At 35.6% G+C, this 13,526-nt stretch overlaps 3 protein-coding genes across 5 annotated transcripts; 2 read left to right on the top strand and 1 right to left on the bottom strand.

The window, feature by feature from the left end:
- Positions 1-4,472: 4,472 nt before the first annotated feature.
- Positions 4,473-6,568, top strand: LOC104700715 (alpha carbonic anhydrase 2-like). Its single transcript, XM_087459610.1, has 7 exons — positions 4,473-4,646; positions 4,739-4,956; positions 5,040-5,152; positions 5,617-5,719; positions 5,807-5,974; positions 6,182-6,235; positions 6,328-6,568. Exons 1-7 carry the CDS (start codon positions 4,547-4,549, stop codon positions 6,403-6,405), a joined length of 834 nt encoding a protein of 277 aa, XP_087315736.1. The 5' UTR covers positions 4,473-4,546; the 3' UTR covers positions 6,406-6,568.
- A 1,287-nt stretch (positions 6,569-7,855) lies between these two features.
- On the bottom strand, positions 7,856-10,238 carry LOC104700716 (uncharacterized). Of its 2 annotated transcripts, none has more exons than XM_019227565.2 (2): positions 9,201-10,238; positions 7,856-8,954 (listed from the first exon to the last, which is right to left on the bottom strand). In XM_019227565.2, the coding sequence occupies exons 1-2, from the start codon at positions 9,298-9,300 to the stop codon at positions 8,143-8,145; spliced, it is 912 nt and encodes a 303-aa protein (XP_019083110.1). In that variant the 5' UTR covers positions 9,301-10,238; the 3' UTR covers positions 7,856-8,142. The 2 variants fall into 2 exon arrangements, with proteins under 2 accessions (XP_019083110.1, XP_087316375.1); XM_087460249.1 differs by having other exon boundaries at positions 7,856-9,122; positions 9,201-10,207.
- Positions 10,239-10,806: 568 nt separating this feature from the next.
- On the top strand, positions 10,807-13,373 carry LOC104700717 (alpha carbonic anhydrase 2-like). 2 transcript variants are annotated; one of them, XM_010416278.2, is made up of 7 exons: positions 10,807-11,145; positions 11,260-11,477; positions 11,565-11,674; positions 12,316-12,418; positions 12,546-12,713; positions 12,936-12,989; positions 13,094-13,373. In XM_010416278.2, the coding sequence occupies exons 1-7, from the start codon at positions 11,046-11,048 to the stop codon at positions 13,169-13,171; spliced, it is 831 nt and encodes a 276-aa protein (XP_010414580.1). In that variant the 5' UTR covers positions 10,807-11,045; the 3' UTR covers positions 13,172-13,373. The 2 variants fall into 2 exon arrangements, with proteins under 2 accessions (XP_010414580.1, XP_087315847.1); XM_087459721.1 differs by having other exon boundaries at positions 10,972-11,145; positions 12,925-12,989.
- The last annotated feature ends 153 nt before the right edge of the window (positions 13,374-13,526 follow it).

The following is a 13,526-nucleotide window of genomic DNA, read 5'->3' as shown; positions in this document are numbered from 1 at the left end:
GGGTTAAATCATTCAAAATGGATTGCATGCGTAAAAGAACTTGTTGCATTAATTTGCTTTAGTTGGATAAATCGATTGCATGCATGTAGAATGATCATAAGTTGCTTGACTTATCATCCTCGTTGCTTGTTGATTGTTGCATGTTATCTTGCTTGAAATTTCTTGCTTGTTTTGCTTGATTTCTTGCTTGAGTTGTTGTAAGTATTTTAGCGAAGTCTCTTGAATTTGTTTCTCGAGTCCTAGCTAGAATAGAGTGTCGATCTTCTGTTCCAAATATGGTTCTGTCTCGCGAGAGTTCCCGATGACCACTCGCGCGGGACAATGTCACGGCTAGCTAGCTACTAGCGTGACCGTTACATGACGATGTAACCTTTGGGGCTCATGCTGGTTACCTTTGTGGTTTCAGCATGGGAAGTGTTGTGGAATGGAACAGATTATCGAGGGCCCATAGGTGAAGGAGTCTAGGGTATTTCAAGCGTCCCTTGTTTTATCCTAGTCGTCCTTGCGAGTCGTGTAAGAGTTAAAGAGTCTATTGTGTCCAAGTGAGCATGCCTATGAGCAGTCCTTGTACCTCTAGTCGTCTTTCTCTGTGTTTAGCGAGTATAGTTCGTCCGAGTAGAGTCGTGTCGTTCTAATTTCTCTCGCTTGTTTGTTATTGTTGCTTCCGCTTTGTTTCTGTTGCGTTGCTTTGATTACGTGCTTGCTAGTTTGCCTTGCTTGTTTATTTGCTTGTTGGGATAGTCGGGTTGGGAAGTAGAATCCTGTTTAGGAGAAAGGGGTGCCCAGGCTCACTGAGTAATATTAGATTACTCATGATATTATTTTGTTTTGCAAGAAGCCTAAGTGAGTCTAGAGCTGGAGCAAACATTAGGGTACCGGATAGGGTTTTCTTGTGTTCTTTGTAAAACCCTATATTTTCATAAGCAATTTATGACAAATTATCCGACTATCTTTATATATTGCTTTAATGATTTATTTTCAATGTAATAAACTATTGAAGTAATATATTCGGTTTTCGGGAAAAGCATGGCAAGTTTGCAAAAGTTACTCGGCCTTGTCCGGGTCAACACAACGCACCAGGCCGCAAGGGTTGCAAAGCCTAAGTAGTCTCGGTTGCGGGTGGAATTGTGCTAGGGAGGACCGGTCGGGAAGTCTGCAGCTTCCGTCCCTCGACTGGATCACCTTGGTACAGTTCCCATAGTGGCGTTCCGTGGCTGTCTGATGGCCTGCGTGGTCATAGAACGGTTCGGGGGCGTTACAAGAACCGCTGGACTAACCGTCACAACCTGTGCTTGGATTTCCTCCTCGATCTAAGTTGTAGTCTCAACCAACTTTGTGCCTCGTGGCGTAGCTCCGCCCTCTACAATGAACCCTCAATTCATCCTGAAGGGCCCTCATAAACCTCCAGACATGCGATTCCTCGGACTCAATCGCCTGGTCCCCATACACCAAAAGCCGACTAAACTCCATTTCCATCTCACGAACTGACCAAGTCCCCTGCAATAACTGCACCTCCATTCGGTCTTGTGCCTTTCGAGGGAAATACTTGCAGTTGAACTCCTCAACAAAGTCAACCCAAGTCATCTCTCTTTGCACCCTCCTGACAGCCACCGACCTCCACCACAAGTGGGCATCATCTGCCAGGTAGTGGACTCCTATGTTCACCCTATACTCCTCTGAACATCTAAGAGACTAAAAGTTGTGTTCCAGCCTCGTCCTCCACGCATCAGCTACAGTAGGGTCGTTACTAGCCGAGAAATGCCCCGTTCAGATCCTATCCATCTCTCTCAACATGCTGACGTACTAAGAATGAGCTCCTGCACCTACAACCACTAGTTATTTTCGTTTTTTGTTCCGCTCGTAGAATACCTCGTACAATTCTAGATAGTGACCTAGCAACCCAAAATACTTCATTAAACCCAAAATTCTTCAATTAATCCAATAACAATTAATCTAATATCAATAATCCAAGACAATCCAGAAATTCCATAAGACTAACATAAACAAAGGAACCAGCAATCTTAGGCAAATTCTAAAGACTCAACTCTAGCAACCTAACAGAAGCAAGACATCAACCAATTGAGTCACTTGAACACCCTCCTCTTCATTATCTTGATTCCACGATCACACCTTGCCTTTATCTGCATCACAAACAACAATTGAGACACATGAGTATTATCACACATACTCAGTGAGACAATCCTCTCATCTACTAGGCTATACACACAAGCAATTAAGAATCTAATGTTCAACAAATAACAAACAACAAACAACACAACCAAACCAGGAAAAACAATTATCAGCCGTCTACTGAAGGTTTATGTTGACCAACACCCACTTGGTGTCCATCGAAACTAACACCAGGCGAGAGTTGATGTCGACCGACGCCCTCCTGATGTCGATCGACGCTGACAACCTGGTGTCGACCGACATCCTCCTAGTGTTGATCGATACCTGCTCGACATTCCCCAAAAATCTTATAGTTGTGTCAACCGACCCCTTCACATGGTGTCGATCGACACTCATTAGAGCCCTCGAGCTGTCCTTGCACTGGTGTCGATTGACACCGATGCGAAGCATCATTTTCCTAGGATCTCCAGCTTAGATCTCCATCTCCAAACGCCTCCCACTCGTCCTAGACATCCCTAGGAACGAAACCAAGCCACAGAGAACACGAAAAATCACACAACAATCAAGAGAAACAATCACACAATTCAAAGAACACCAAAACAGAGAATTCTCAAGATTAAATAAGCCATGGTCATGCACTCACCTTTCCAACATAAGATTCAGACCAAACAACGACGAAAGTCACACCACAGCAAGCTTCTAATACGCCTCTTGCCTCGGATCTTTGCTCCCACGTACAGATCTCTCAAGAACAACAAAAGTTCTCCAAAAATTTACAGGGATCTTTTTCTCTTTCTAAAACTCTATGGAATCGACAAATTAGCGGCCACCGAACCATCAACCTCGAATTCTAGCTTAAATACCACAGTTTAGGGTTTTCAACCTCGAATTCTAGCTTAAATACCACGGTTTAGGGTTTCCTAAATCAAATCCACTCTAATTCGACCATTTAAAACAAACAGATCGAACCATAAATTGATGGTGTCGATCGACACTCATCCCAAAACTCTAAAATCTGGTTTGCGGGTGTTACAGGAAACTTCTAATTTCTTCATAAATTTTTGAAATATTGTGTTTCAACCAACAAACCAACCACCATAAAAGTACATTATTTGGACTACCAGTCTATAAAGCCCAAACAATATTCCTCTCATGATTCAGTTTGGCCGTAAGCTAACATATCTAGTACTGCTCCTTTCCCATTCACCAGTGAATCTTCCTCCTCTTTACCTCATTGTGTATATAGGTGAAACTTAGTTTGCTGATTAATTGGCTTAACAATGATTCAATGAATACAAATTTGATTTTCTTATTTTGGTTTTTTCATAGAGTAGAGTCGCTGAGAAATCGAATGCATGCAAAAATCGGTTTTCTTGGTTTGGAGACATTAACCGAGATCCAAAACACTACTTCTACGTTTTCTTTTCTTGTTTTTTTACGACAAAAGAACTTCTTGATACTAAGTTTTGAACCCGCAATTTTAATCCAGTATGAAACTACAAATTTTGCTGCTTCTAAGTTTTATTTACCTTTCGATATTATGTGGTTCTCCAAAACAAAACAAAAAAGTGTTTCTCCAACACAAATAGAATGTCTAAGTCAAATATTTAATTGTAACTTTTTATTTAATAATATGATGTACATTCGTATGACTTTTTTGTCCCGCATTAAAAGATGGTCATAACCAAACCAAGCGATATGAAACGTACACGTAGTGATTTAATTTGTAACAATAAGTAGTGTTATGTATTACCAAAGGTGTTAATTATTGAGCACTTACAGAAATGAAGTTTTTTTTGCCGATCCTTCTATATTCTTACTAATTGTTTTGCTAATATATGAGTCATTTCATATCCCGTAATATGTATATCTTAATTTTGGGAATTTAAAAGTGAATTTTAGATAAAAATGAAAGCCATTTATGTGTTCTCTATCATATATATTATTTTTTTTTGAAAAAGGCTTTCTCTATCATATTTTTGCCATCTAAAAAATACTTGTCCGGTAAATGATTCGCCATATTATGAACTTGGTGGACATACGTACGTACATACAAAAATTGTCTTTGACAAATTGAATAAACAATGAATGTGAACTGATCTTTCGAATCCAAGAAATAAATCTGTAAGAAAGAGAGTTGGGAACAAAATGATGTGAAAATGAAATGAAAACATGTTTTCAACAAGAGTCAAACATGTCGTCTTAATCGGCATTAAAAACACCTTAAATAGTATAAGAGGAAAATATGTGACGACTAGGCTGACGTTTAACATATGTAATCTCCTAATGCACTTAAAATCATCTACTATATATATATATATACTTCTATTGCAACCAAGTTGCATTCAACAAAACAATTAAAATCCAATCATCACCTCTCCCTCTCCCTCTCTCAAAACCTCTTTCAAAACCAAAGATGGATAAGGTATCTATCCAATGCTTTATCTTCTTAGTTCTCACCAGCTTCGTTGCCACCGTTTGGTGTTTGAGTGCTACAACAGATTATAGAGAAGTTGGTAAGCCACACAAGTGATCTTGGTTCTTTTTTATGTTCCTACATTTTGTTGCATTTTGAGAACTAAATTATACGATGGATGGATGAATATAGAGGATGAAAGGGAGTTCAGCTACGAGCGGAACAAAGAGAACGGACCAGAGAAATGGGGAAAGCTAAAACCGGAATGGAAACTGTGCGGAAAAGGAGAGTTGCAATCTCCAATTGATCTTATGAACAAAAGAGTTAGACTTGTTACTGATTTCCAAAAGCTTACTAAAGATTACAAACCTTGCAACGCCACTCTCATAAATAGAGGCCATGATATGATGGTATCAAAGTTATTACCCATTCATATACAAATCTCTCATTTATAAGTTTCAAACTAAAACTCATAATTTCTTACTTTTCGCAGCTGAGGTTTGAAGAAGACGAAGGGCCAGGAAGTTTTAAGATCAATGGAACTGAATATAAACTCCTACAGCTTCATTGGCATTCTCCCTCTGAACATACTATCAATGGAAGAAGGTGTGTAACCATCTAAATAACATCCCATATATTTGACTTAAACTAAATACGAAAAATAAAACTATAATATAGATCAAATATGTATGCTTAACACACATGTACAACAGAGGAGGAAAACAAAAACATACATGCATGTACAAATTAAAATCTATGCCCATTATTGCATCAAAAGAAGAGTTAGTACTTAGTACATATCACGAATTTAATTGAAACTTTTTACAATTAAAAATAGTTGATGCTATTTTGATTAAGTTGTTGTCTTTAGTTACACATCAAGACTTTAGTTGACACTTCTTACAATTATTAATTCTGGATGATAAAAGAATAGTTATGATAATTTTCTAATTATATATATTAAAAACCTTAGACGGCATGGAATTTTGTTTTCTCTGAAAAAAAAAAGGATATCTTAGTGTTTGTAAATTAAAAAATTATTTTCAACTTTTACATAAATGGCACTGCAGGTTTGCTCTTGAGCTTCACTTGGTTCATGAAAACATTAACGGAAGCTTGGCTGTAGTCACAGTGCTCTACAAAATCGGAAGGCCAGACTCTTTTCTCGAATCGGTATATATCTCAAGAATTTTGATTAATTAAGCACTAAATTTTCTAGATAATGAAGTGTTATTGTAACCAATCTTTTTCTTTTTTTAGCTGGAAAAGAAATTGTCGGTGATTACAGATCAAATTGAGGCAGAGAAATATGTAGAAATGATTGACCCAAGGAATATTCAGATTGGGAGCAGAAAATTTTATAGATATCTTGGATCACTTACCACTCCTCCCTGTACGCAAAATGTTATTTGGACCATCGTTAAGAAGGTTTATTCATCTTCTTGTTTTCTCCTTTTTTTCACTTAAACTACCATCAATAAAAAGTACAACGAATGATATATTCATCTAGTTTTTTTTTTTTTTTTTTTTTAAAAATATATCTCTTAGTTTGTGACCAATTATATTATATCGTTTCATTTTTTTATTTTTCTCGACATATTCTATCGTTTATAAATTTGTGTGATATTTATTTAGGTAAGGACGGTGACGAAAAACCAAGTGAAACTACTTCGAGTGGCTGTTCACGATGTAAGTTTTATTTAAATGATAAAATTATCAAATTTTACAATTACACTATTTTAGATTTGAAATTTATATATGTTTGGCCTTTTTTGTTGCAGAATTATGATACCAATGCGAGGCCGGTTCAACCAATAAATAAACGTGTGGTGAAGTTATTCAGACCAAAATCTCTGTGAATCAAGGCATCACATGAATCAAATACAAAGATACAATACAATTTATTTCATTTTTTTACAATCAAAGTGTAATTTTTATTTATTACGAAATTAATGATGTATGTGTTTCCTGATTCCCTTATTCTTTGCAATGTCCCATCGATATCTTCCTCCTTTATTTACACTTTTTTATTTCCATTTAAAATTACTATTCACATTTTGAAGTGGCGTTCATATATTGTATTTGTTAAAAGAAGAAAATCCTTAAAAGTGGTCTTAATTTGCAATAAAATAGTCTAAGGTGGTCTTAAAAGTGGTTTTAAAAATGGTCTAAGGTGTACATTATTATTAAGATTCCACGAAAACTCCAGACCCTAAACATGGTCTAAGGTTTTTCCTTACGGCTAACTTATTCATACATTTGGCTCCACTTTTACGGATTACCGTATCATGTGTTCTCCAGCTTCGAGTTACGAGACAAATCCTTATAGAGATAATCACCTTTGTTCGAAAAAAGAGCTTTTATAAAGCTTCTTCACGATTTAAGCCAGAGTAGCAAGAAGCTTGCAGGGAAAAACCTAGTCGTCAACTTTTAAATCTGAGTCAACCGGAGCTCATCGTGAACACCACATGATTAGGCAGGCATTTAGGCTCCAAGCCTTCCGCTCTATTTCGTTGGCCTTAAGAAGGGTATAGTTTGGTTCCGTCAATGGATGTTTATTGAGTTTTTTTTTCTACATTATTTTAAACGTCAGTTTTTACATTTCTTTTTATTATCGGTATATGCGATTGGTTTAGAGAACTAATATGCGAATGAGTTATACGACATGCATCAAAAAATAATAGTACAAGGATGCGGTTGGAAGGTTCAAGATTCACAATTATAAATTAAACCAAAAACAGTGCGAATAAATCAGTTTTAATATAGAAGTCATATATATCTAATTTAATTTGTTAGGAATCAGTACATTACATAGAGCAATCAAAATTATTTTTCGACTAAATTTTAACTGAAATTTTATTTGTTTCTAGTCGCCATGAATGATGTAAGTAATAAGAATAATCTAGAATGTTTAACAATTAAAATTAAACTACTTCTCAAGTTATAAACAAACTTATTATTTTGAAGTTATACAATGTGTTCGATCATATTGGACCGTCTTAAGTATTTCTTTTGAGTTTTTTTTTTTTTTTTGGCACTAGCTATGAGCCTATGTATGATACGATAATTCAAGGATCTCCATCACTCTTTTTTTTTTTTTTTTTTTGTCACCCAGATCTCCATCACCCATTTGCTTATCATACATGAGAATTTTGAAGTTGTTCCTTTAATTTGACCTTGCTTACGGCGAAGCGAAACTTCTATTTCTTTTACAAGATATATGTGTGTTTTCAACCAATATACCTTCTTTTTTTTTTTTTTTTTTTTTTTTATATACGAGAAACCTCTCTTTTATTCATAACAAGTTCGTGATACAGAAGCCATGACTGTGCTAAGTCATACAGTTCTTAAAAACAAGAAATTAATACAAACAGATGCCCATATTACAAGTAGAATAAAGTTGGTAACCGAATCTTCCGCTTCGGTTAGCTTCTTATCTCTTCATGACAGGACAACTAACCACGCCCATGGTTCCCGTGTCCACGATTCCCGCGTCCACGATTCCCACGTCCTCGGTTACCCCTTCCTCGAGCATTAGAAGATTCTTGTATCTCCTTAGCTTTGATGGAAGGTTGAACTGGTCTTTCACGCAAAATTCATTGTCCAGCCGGAGTCATTTGATCCAATATTCTCGACTCAGTGTCGGAATCATCGGACTCAATTGAATCTCCATCTGACTCAAGTGACTCTCCATCTGAAAACGAAGACCCCAAATGGTTAAACCTGTTGTTAGTCATGACATGTCTTACCTCACGTTCACTAAGAGCATGTTCATGTGAGCCTGCTATTTCAGTAACTGTTTCAACTGAGTAAACAGCCTCAGTTACAATTCCAGCTTCAACAATTGTATGACAATCTGCCACCTCGGTGCTTTCCTCTATGACTTGGATTTGGCTAGCATCAACTGCTAGAGCTGTATCGAGTTGGATTTTTGTGGTTGTGGTAATAGGAGCAACTGGAGGCTCAGATGGAAGAGTGATTGGTGATACCAAAGCACAGAGACTAGAAATACTTACAATAGTAGGAGCGGTGACATCTTTTGAAACCAGCTGAGTAATTTTTTCATTCGGCAGATGGGGGTGCAAACAGCGGGAGGCCTTATGCCCTAACTGTCCACAATCTCCACAAACCGCTGGGATCCAAGCATACTCAACATTCACCATAGAAATGTTACCCCTTTTGTCAGCTGCAGCAATCCTAGGAGGGAAAGCTTTACTCAGCTCCACTTCCACCAATATCTTGGCCTCCCCCATTAAGGAAGGGTCAAGTCTTGGTTTATACGTAGCCATAGGAGCACCTAAACCTGATGCAATATGACTAATTCCTGGAATTGAGTACAACCTGTGTGGTATATTTTTGAGTGTTACCCAGACAGGAATAGTTGATATCTCTAGGAGATCAAATGTTTCTGCATCAGACCAAGGAGCAACAAACATAAGACAATCATCAACATGCCATATTCCTCTTTGGAGAACCCACGCTATGGTTGAAGCATCTGGGATATGGAAGAGAAATCTTGAACCATCTAACTTGCGCATAAAGATCTTACACTTTCTACCCCAAATTCTATTTAACACTGCATGAATCAAGCCATTAGGAGGAGGACTACATCTATAGAACTGACCTAAAACATATTCCTTCTGATTCTCAATACCTTGCAACAAGACATGACTCGGAATTGTTACTTTTGGAGTACCGTCTTCCATATACTCCGGTGAGGTAGCTCTGTAAAGATTTCTTGCTGCCGGATCCATTTTAGCAGCTTAAGGAAACCTTAGATTATCTTCCTGTGATGATTCAGGAAGATTTTTCCTCGGTCCAGATATTGTTACTCCATTCGCAGCTTGTTGCGAGGTGGATGAAGAGGTATACTTTAGCTTCTTCGCCCAAGCTCCTTTCAGAGGTGGAGAAACCAAATCCTTAGGGGCATTGGGTTTGTTAGATGCATCAACAACAATCTCCACGGTTCAGATGAAAGCTTGTTTGAAGACACCGGTTCAGGCTCGGCGTTAAGTGGTAATGATGGAACCTTCGGAGGAGGTTGACTTACGGCATCGTGAGAAGAGCAGTGGGTATCTTCCGGCGAGACACCATCCACCACTTTGGATATCGATGCCACCGGAGTAGTAGAATGAACAGAGACCAGCGATTTCTCAACAGCCGTGGGAAGGAGAGACTTCACCGGCGGTGAAGAAGAAGAGTCGGGAGCAGAGGATATGGTGATTTGGTTTGCAACCTCTAAATCCGACGCCGACCAACGATGCTTGCTAGGCCATCGTGGATCTGGAACTGAAGTTTCTAAGCAAGCAAGGAGAGGCGATGAAGATCTCCGGTTGAGACTTGACGGAGGAAGCAACTCACCAGAATTTTCTTCAATTTTGGATCCCAGATCCATGTCGAATAAACCACCGATTAATACTCAAAGTTGGTTTAATGGTTAGCTAGAGATGGAACAAAACCGAATATGGTGTTCGTGAGTGACGACGCGCCGGAGCAACGCCGACCTGAGGAAATACAGGTTTGGTTTTGCTTTTCTCCCTGTCCAATACTCTTCATGACATATACTAAAATATGGTGTTTTCAACCAAATATGGTGTTTTCAGCAACCAAATATACTCTTCATGACATATACTAATACAGGTTTGGAGCAACGCCGAATATGGTGTTTTCAACCAATATACCAACCACCCATATTAATTAATATTCAATTATTAATTTAGACTAAAAAATCAAACAGTTTCCCTCTCATGATTCAATTTCTATGTTGGCATATCTATGTTGCTTCATTCCTTTTGTTCCCATTCGCCAAATAATTTTGCTCCTCATCACATCAATGTAAAGGAGAAACTAAATATGCATATCTAAGTAGTCAAGCATGCCGTCTGGGTTGGCGTTGAAATAATATAAGAGGAAAAGAAAAAAAAAACGTGACGACTACTTAGCTCGCGTACAAAACTGTAATGCACTTATAATATCATCAACTATGGGTGTGATTGGTAAAAAAACATCTAGTATAGTTAACAAAAATTGGTAAGGAAATTAAGTTGAGTACAATAAATAGATAATTGAGTGAATGTTTGTTCACAAAATAATTGAGAATAACTTAGATTAGAGAAGAACAAATTTGAGTTTGTTTTTATAAATAGGAAATATGAAATTTATTTTTGAAGGATAAAAAGAAGAAGCTAAAGATAAGATAAATATATGTTTGTAAGTTGTAATATTAGATAATTTCTTTGTTGCTCTTGTCCTCTCTTTTCATTTCATCTAAGCAGAGGGAAGTTTTATCCTCCCATTTTTTTACAGAGGGTATAGCAAACAAAAACTACGTCTTTTTATTGACTGGTTTAAAAAAAAAATCAGGGACGTAGCAAAATTCTTTTTCTTTATTCTATTTGCAAATCTTATATATTTCTATTACAAACACTTCATATCCTATATATATATCTTTACATCCAAGATGTAAGAAGAATCATCCCTCTCTCTTTCTCTCTTAAACATGGATAAATCTTCAATAAGGTGCTTCTTCTTTATAATTCTCACCATCCTCGGCACCATTGTTTCGTGTTCAAGTGCTGCGAAAAATGATAGAGAAGTTGGTAAGCCATATGATTGATCATATCTTGATTGTTTTTTTTCCCTACAATATATGACGCCTTACAAGTTTTCTTGTTTTGAATTTATAAAATAATTATCTAATGCATTTGATGTAGAGGATGAAAGCGAATTCAGCTACGAGCATAACAAAGAGAACGGGCCAAAGAACTGGGGAAAACTGAAACCAGAATGGAATATGTGCGGCAAAGGAGAGATGCAATCTCCAATTGATCTTACTAACAAAAGAGTTAAACTTGTTTCTCATCTTGGAAAGCTTAGTAGAAACTACAAACCTTCTAATGCCACTCTCAAAAATAGAGGCCATGACATGATGGTATATATTTTACTTACCCATATTATGTCTATCCCTCGTTTATAAATTTTCATACCTTTATATGTAACTCTTATTTATTTTTCTCAGCTGAAATTTGGAGAAGAAGGGGCAGGAAGTTTTAAGATCAATGGAACTGAATATAAACTCCTACAGCTTCATTGGCATTCTCCCTCTGAACATACTGTCAATGGAAAAAGGTACAAAATTATATTCTAACTTTTAATCATTTTGTACCTTTGTTCATTGGCATTCTCCCCTATAGTTGGCATATTTATAAACTATAGTTGAAAAAAGGTACAAATTATTTATAAATTAGAATATTATTTTCCTTGTTAGTATACTAACTATATGACCTACATGATGTGCAGATATATAAATTAAAGATTTGATTATCATAATATATGTAGTCTCTATTAACACATACCAATAGTTATATTTTTGATAAAAAAATAACATACCAATAAATTTAATTATTAGTATAAAACAGATTCTTATATAACTTTCTTAATATTTTCATTCTCCTAGATTACAACCCGCTCAATGACTTGTTCTTAATTTATATATTTTTTTTAGTTCCATTATTGTTATAAATGCCTAAAAATTGAGTATTGATTATTGTTTTATAAACTTTTTTATATCCACACGTTCATACATAGTTGTGTCTTGTGTGTAATAATATGCATATATAAGAGTAAAAATTAACAAATAACATCAATTTTATATAAAATCAAAATATATTTCTGAAGGACAAAACTTTGTTGATATATGTATATATAAATATAATATGTTCTTTACTTGTGTTACTAATTCTTTGAATATGGTAAATAATAAATGACAGGTTTGCTTTAGAGCTGCACATGGTTCACGAAAGCAAGAACGGAAGTATGGCTGTAGTCACAGTTCTGTACAAAATCGGAAGACCAAACTCCTTTCTCAAATTGGTATAAATTGCCAGAATTATTACTTATTGCCAGAATTAAGTTTTTAGTTTTTTTTTTTTTTGCCCATGCTTTTAGTTATCTAAATAATAAATATCTTTAACCAATTTTTGTGTTTTGTTTTTGTTAGTTGGAACAAAAATTGGTGGCCATTACAGATCAACATGATGCCGAGAGAAATGTAGTAATGATCGATCCAAATAAAATTAAGACTGAGAGCAGGAACTATTATAGATATATTGGATCACTTACCACTCCTCCTTGTACGCAAAATATTACATGGACCATCTTGAAAAAGGTACTACACTTGATTGGTAACTTGTATACAGTTTTGTAGTTACAAATCATAATTAGAAGTTTATTTTTATTTCATATGTTTTTTTTTCTTTTTTTAATAGTGATATCATTTTTTTTTTCTTAAGTTTTAATGTCTTCTAGAGGATTCAGTATTATCTTTAAATTTTGTTCTTTTATCTTTTAGTTTTATATCGTTTAATCAATATTTTTAGGTAATTTGTAGATACGAACTGTGTCGAAAAGCCAAGTGAATTTACTCCGAGTAGCTGTTCATGATGTGAGTTTTATATAAATAATTATAATTAATAAGTTTCACAATATGACAATATTACAACTTATTTTGTAGAAGTGAAATATATATTTTTGATATACAATTTGCAGGATTCGAATTCAAATGCGAGGCCGGTTCAACCTACAAATAAGCGTGTGATACACTTATACAGGCCAAAATCTTCATGATTATTCAGTTTTTTTTTCCACGATAAAGAGTGTAAATTCTAGGGAGATTATGGTGTATGTACAATCAAATAAAAATTGATAATTTGTCAATTGACAACCAAAAAAATTGTAAGAATATTCTCTGTATATACAAGAGTACCTTAGTGCACTTATAAACAAACACACATATATATATATAGGGAATGTATGCTTTTTTTTTTCTTTTCCTTTTGTCTTATATTTATTTTACATTAAATTTTCCTCTACCACTCTATCTTATTATGTCTTTTCATGAAAACCATGTAAAATATACTATTTTCTACATTATTTTCTTAAACCTTAAGCACACACACACACATATATATATATATATATA

Source organism: Camelina sativa, chromosome 7, assembly GCF_030686135.1.
Source record: "Camelina sativa cultivar CO46 ecotype springtype chromosome 7, ASM3068613v1".
Taxonomy (NCBI): domain Eukaryota; kingdom Viridiplantae; phylum Streptophyta; class Magnoliopsida; order Brassicales; family Brassicaceae; genus Camelina; species Camelina sativa.
This window is presented reverse-complemented; position numbering and strand designations above follow the sequence as displayed.

What these genes read in the sequence shown, in the direction of transcription:
- LOC104700715 (XM_087459610.1), top strand. Translation starts at nt 4,547, where the DNA reads ATGGATAAGGTATCTATCCAATGCTTTATCTTCTTAGTTCTCACCAGC. An exon ending in AACAGATTATAGAGAAGTTG is followed by an intron (nt 4,647 to 4,738) that starts GTAAGCCACACA and finishes GGATGAATATAG; the next exon opens with AGGATGAAAGGGAGTTCAGC. An exon ending in ATAGAGGCCATGATATGATG is followed by an intron (nt 4,957 to 5,039) that starts GTATCAAAGTTA and finishes TACTTTTCGCAG; the next exon opens with CTGAGGTTTGAAGAAGACGA.
- LOC104700716 (XM_087460249.1), bottom strand. Translation starts at nt 9,300, where the DNA reads ATGGATCCGGCAGCAAGAAATCTTTACAGAGCTACCTCACCGGAGTAT. An exon ending in GAGTCATGTCTTGTTGCAAG is followed by an intron (nt 9,123 to 9,200) that starts GTATTGAGAATC and finishes TGATTCATGCAG; the next exon opens with TGTTAAATAGAATTTGGGGT.
- LOC104700717 (XM_010416278.2), top strand. Translation starts at nt 11,046, where the DNA reads ATGGATAAATCTTCAATAAGGTGCTTCTTCTTTATAATTCTCACCATC. An exon ending in GAAAAATGATAGAGAAGTTG is followed by an intron (nt 11,146 to 11,259) that starts GTAAGCCATATG and finishes CATTTGATGTAG; the next exon opens with AGGATGAAAGCGAATTCAGC. An exon ending in CATGGACCATCTTGAAAAAG is followed by an intron (nt 12,714 to 12,935) that starts GTACTACACTTG and finishes GGTAATTTGTAG; the next exon opens with ATACGAACTGTGTCGAAAAG.